This window comes from Dioscorea cayenensis, chromosome 18, assembly GCF_009730915.1.
Source record: "Dioscorea cayenensis subsp. rotundata cultivar TDr96_F1 chromosome 18, TDr96_F1_v2_PseudoChromosome.rev07_lg8_w22 25.fasta, whole genome shotgun sequence".
Lineage (NCBI taxonomy): Eukaryota > Viridiplantae > Streptophyta > Magnoliopsida > Dioscoreales > Dioscoreaceae > Dioscorea > Dioscorea cayenensis.
The window spans coordinates 3,377,129-3,380,849 of NC_052488.1; the positions used below are offsets into that span (position 1 = coordinate 3,377,129).

The 3,721-nt window shown below is 34.9% G+C and overlaps 1 protein-coding gene across 1 annotated transcript; it reads right to left on the bottom strand.

Annotated features, from left to right (window-relative positions):
- Positions 1-337: 337 nt before the first annotated feature.
- Positions 338-3,421, bottom strand: LOC120281701 ((-)-germacrene D synthase-like). The gene is made up of 7 exons (XM_039288401.1): positions 3,183-3,421; positions 2,742-3,015; positions 2,284-2,659; positions 1,908-2,126; positions 1,664-1,802; positions 922-1,170; positions 338-808 (listed from the first exon to the last, which is right to left on the bottom strand). The coding sequence occupies exons 1-7, from the start codon at positions 3,354-3,356 to the stop codon at positions 518-520; spliced, it is 1,722 nt and encodes a 573-aa protein (XP_039144335.1). The 5' UTR covers positions 3,357-3,421; the 3' UTR covers positions 338-517.
- Positions 3,422-3,721: the final 300 nt, after the last annotated feature.

Genomic DNA, 3,721 nt, shown 5'->3' on the forward strand with positions numbered 1-3,721 from the left:
TGGCGCTGACCTATGCCGGAAGAGAGACAACCATCAATTCCACTGGCCGACTATGCAATAGAGTAGACGGAGTATGGTGAAATTCTCGATTATCCGATCACTGCGGCTCTGTAGATTATGTGGAATGTTAATGATGATGTGGAACGCTGATGAGGATTAAAATAGCTGACTATGTAAGTTGAGCCGCCACATCAGCATTGAATGATCAGATTTGTTAGGGTTTTGTTAGGGTGACCTGCCGGTGAAAGAGAATTAAAGTTAGGTAACCTTTTTGATTTAAATTAAAGTTCGGATACCTAATTGAATAAAAAGCAAAGTTTGGTAGCCTCCCAAAAAATTTACTCCCAAAACACAATATAAAATTATAATGTAAAAGTCTCACAACATTGCCCTAATGCTACATAAACAAGGCTTAGTACAAACTTTTGCATGCAAAGAAGGCCAGGAATCCGGCTTGAAAAGTGGCTTACAAACGAATGGAGACAAAAAAGCTAGGGTCCACATTCCAACTTCAACATTAAATTGGTTGAACCAATAATAATGAGATGGAATTTTTCAAAACACTTGCCTCCGTATATCCATCTATATTTCCATAATAGATGGCTTCCATCATACAAGCAATATTAACTACTCTGGCAAGTAGAGCAGGTGGTATAGTTAGATGTAAACACTCTTTATTGATGCCCTTCCATGCATCCTCCGCCAGATGCAATAATCTTGCTTTTGCCTCTTCTAGTGAGTCTCCAAACTCATTCATGCAACAATGGATTGTCGAAACAACATGTTTTCTCCCCATCTTTGCATCAATCTATGGAAGACACATCAAAGAAGTTATAAAAATTAGTATATTTTTAAGTTAAATAATTAAAAGAGCTTTTAATTTTAAACTGGTTATTTTTCTGTGATTGAAATCATGCATACCTCAAAACTCCCAATATCATCCATAATCCTACCCATCTTGCTTGCATCTTTGATAATTTGAGGAAAACTTGCGAGCCAGTCAAATGGGTGCTTCCCTGCTATTTCTCCCATACCAATGAATGAGGCACAGGTAACAACATTTAAAACAGCGGTCTTGATTGACAGCTCCAGATGTTCAGCTAATGATGGTACATAACATTCATCTCTCCATTTGGCTTCTTCTAGGTATGCAATAGCCGACTTTTCAAACTGCAAAAACGAAAATAAAGTTAAACCTTATGTTATGGATGGTTATATTAAATAGAGATATATATCTTGTTATTTGTGGCTTTCTTTGCTGAAGCACGGAAGCATTGATTAAGGTAACACATATCATATATCTGAATATATAACTTTGGGTTTCATATCTTATAAAATTTAAGCTCATAATACATTTGAATTGGAGCTAACAATCTTAACTAGAATCAAGCAACCGACCTTTTTAGTTAAAAAGAGCAATTCTTCATGCAATGACGACAAATTACATGCATAAAGGATTTAGATTGTTGCGATTCAATATGTTATGAAATTGTGATTGATATTGGAAATAGTCATAGATATTTATTTTCATGATGTAATTAATTTGATCATCTTTGAATATATATTTTTGCAACTATTTTTTTTTAATTATATGTAAACATGAAAAATATATCGAAATGCTTAATTTCTAAACTATTTAGACTAGTGAACTTAATTATTGTACTTCTCTTCTGAGGTAATCAATGCGGTAAAGCTTGCCATCCTTGAGTACTTCAGCTTCAAGTTCTCCCATTGTCTGATATATGGCAAGGAAAGCAACTCGTAGACATTCTTCCATCTCATCAGCAGCCTTTAAGTCCCACCTGCATTTAAATACTTGTAATGAAGCTTGCAAGGCTGGTCCAGTTAATAATTTGATATGGAAGCAAAGTGAACAAAATAATTTGATATATGATAAAGTTTCTCACCTTTGAATTGCACCAGTAAAATGTTGCAGCTCAGCCAATGTACCGTAGGAATCATAAACATCATCCATAAGGGAAAGCATAAATATCGCCTTTACCAACATCATCCTGGCCCTTGAATACTGGGGCTCAAAATATGCGCCTAGCATCCAGAAGTAGAGTTCTACTATCCTGTCTCTAGCAAACGTAAGCTTTGTTGGCACACCTACATCTTTCCACCACCTGTATATTCAATAGAATTCTTCAATATAAGCCAATCCAAATTTTGAGTTTAATTATACATATATATGTTATACTATTTTGTAATTCGCTAATCTCAAAGCCACCCAAGTATGGTAAGAATTAATCATCTAAAATTATAGTTTATATGAGCACTTACATGCTGATCTTTTTTACCTCCTCCCTATGGAGCAATTGCAATATGTGAAAATCAAGCTTTGCAAGCTCAAGCACAACCTCGTTCTTTGCTTCAGTGTCTTCTTCATAAATGGATATGCATAATCTGGCATTCAATCTGCTTATTCTTCTTCTCAAAGGTGTCTCCAATGCATGCTTTACTTTTCGTGCTAAGCATGGTCCTATATGCTTCACAAGAGACTGCAAATGGCTTCTTGTGAAATCGATGGCTTCATCCAACAAATCCTCTCCAGGGATTCCAAGGTAAGCTGCTTCATACAAGCTTAACAAACCATTCAAATCATTACTCATTTCTTCTCTGAACTTTCCTTTGTCATCCATAAACTGGTTAAAGACATCTGCAATATATATGCATATAGATATAAACAAACTCACAAGAAAATGATCATGGCAAAATGATGTACATAAATATATAAATACCTGGTGGTACATAATAGTGATGTTGTCTTAGTAATCTAAACCGAAGAGCAACAAAATGAAGATCATTGTCACTATAAGAATGGTGACCAGAAGAACTAGTAGTATTAATGAAGCATAACGCTTCATTAATCTCTTGTTCAAAGTGATAAGCCACACCAAGGCGTTGGAGTGCATCAATGAGTTGCATCTCCTCTCTCATTGAACCATTTGCATCCTTTAGCAAAATCTTTACATCCTTAACGACTACTTGCACTCTTCGTTTCATCTGTTCCTCCTGGATGTATATGTATATATATTAATTATTTATTTTTGTTAAAATAACAAGTGAAAGAATGGCATGCCTTAGTTCATCTGTTGTCCTTCAACCTTCATTTTATCTTACGTTCAATACATGTAGTTTATCCATTTCTAAAAAATAAAATATAAAAAAGTATGGCATGCCTGATGTGTAGATGATAATGTGGCATTTGTGATGAAATAGTCTCCCCATAGTGATGGATGGAAGTTTGCAATGGGACGAACAACCACATCTTCATTCTTTGCAACCTTCAAACACCCCTCCATTGTAGCATTATGAATTACATTAGGAGGAGGACCACTGTTCACAAGCTCCATTCGTATCTGTGACCTATATATCAAAGAGAGAAAGATAATGAGAAATCAGGCTCATGTTCGAGTTTTGACACAAGCTTCCACACTTATTTATAAGTGCCAGGAAAAATAATTAATTTGTTTGTAAATAATTACATGACCTACATTGAAAATATCTATTTAACCTTTTTGAGGTGGAGGATGGTTTATGGAGTACCGTCAACTTGTTGGAAAATGGTCCCTATCTTTATGTTTATGATTAAATATTTGAAGAAGGAAATAAAGTTGGTCCATTATTGAAGAAATTAAGGACAACAAGTTGGTGCATATTTTTTTTGTTTCGAAAGAAAGTGGATAGTCGGTGCACAGTGCATCATCAAATAGTTGAA

Excerpts from the sequence above, each read along its gene's own strand:
- LOC120281701 (XM_039288401.1), bottom strand. The coding sequence starts at position 3,356 with ATGGAGCTTGTGAACAGTGGTCCTCCTCCTAATGTAATTCATAATGCT. Across the intron at positions 2,127-2,283 it reads GAGGTAAAAAAGATCAGCAT|GTGGTGGAAAGATGTAGGTG; the intron begins GTAAGTGCTCAT and ends TTGAATATACAG. Across the intron at positions 809-921 it reads ATGATATTGGGAGTTTTGAG|ATTGATGCAAAGATGGGGAG; the intron begins GTATGCATGATT and ends TGTCTTCCATAG.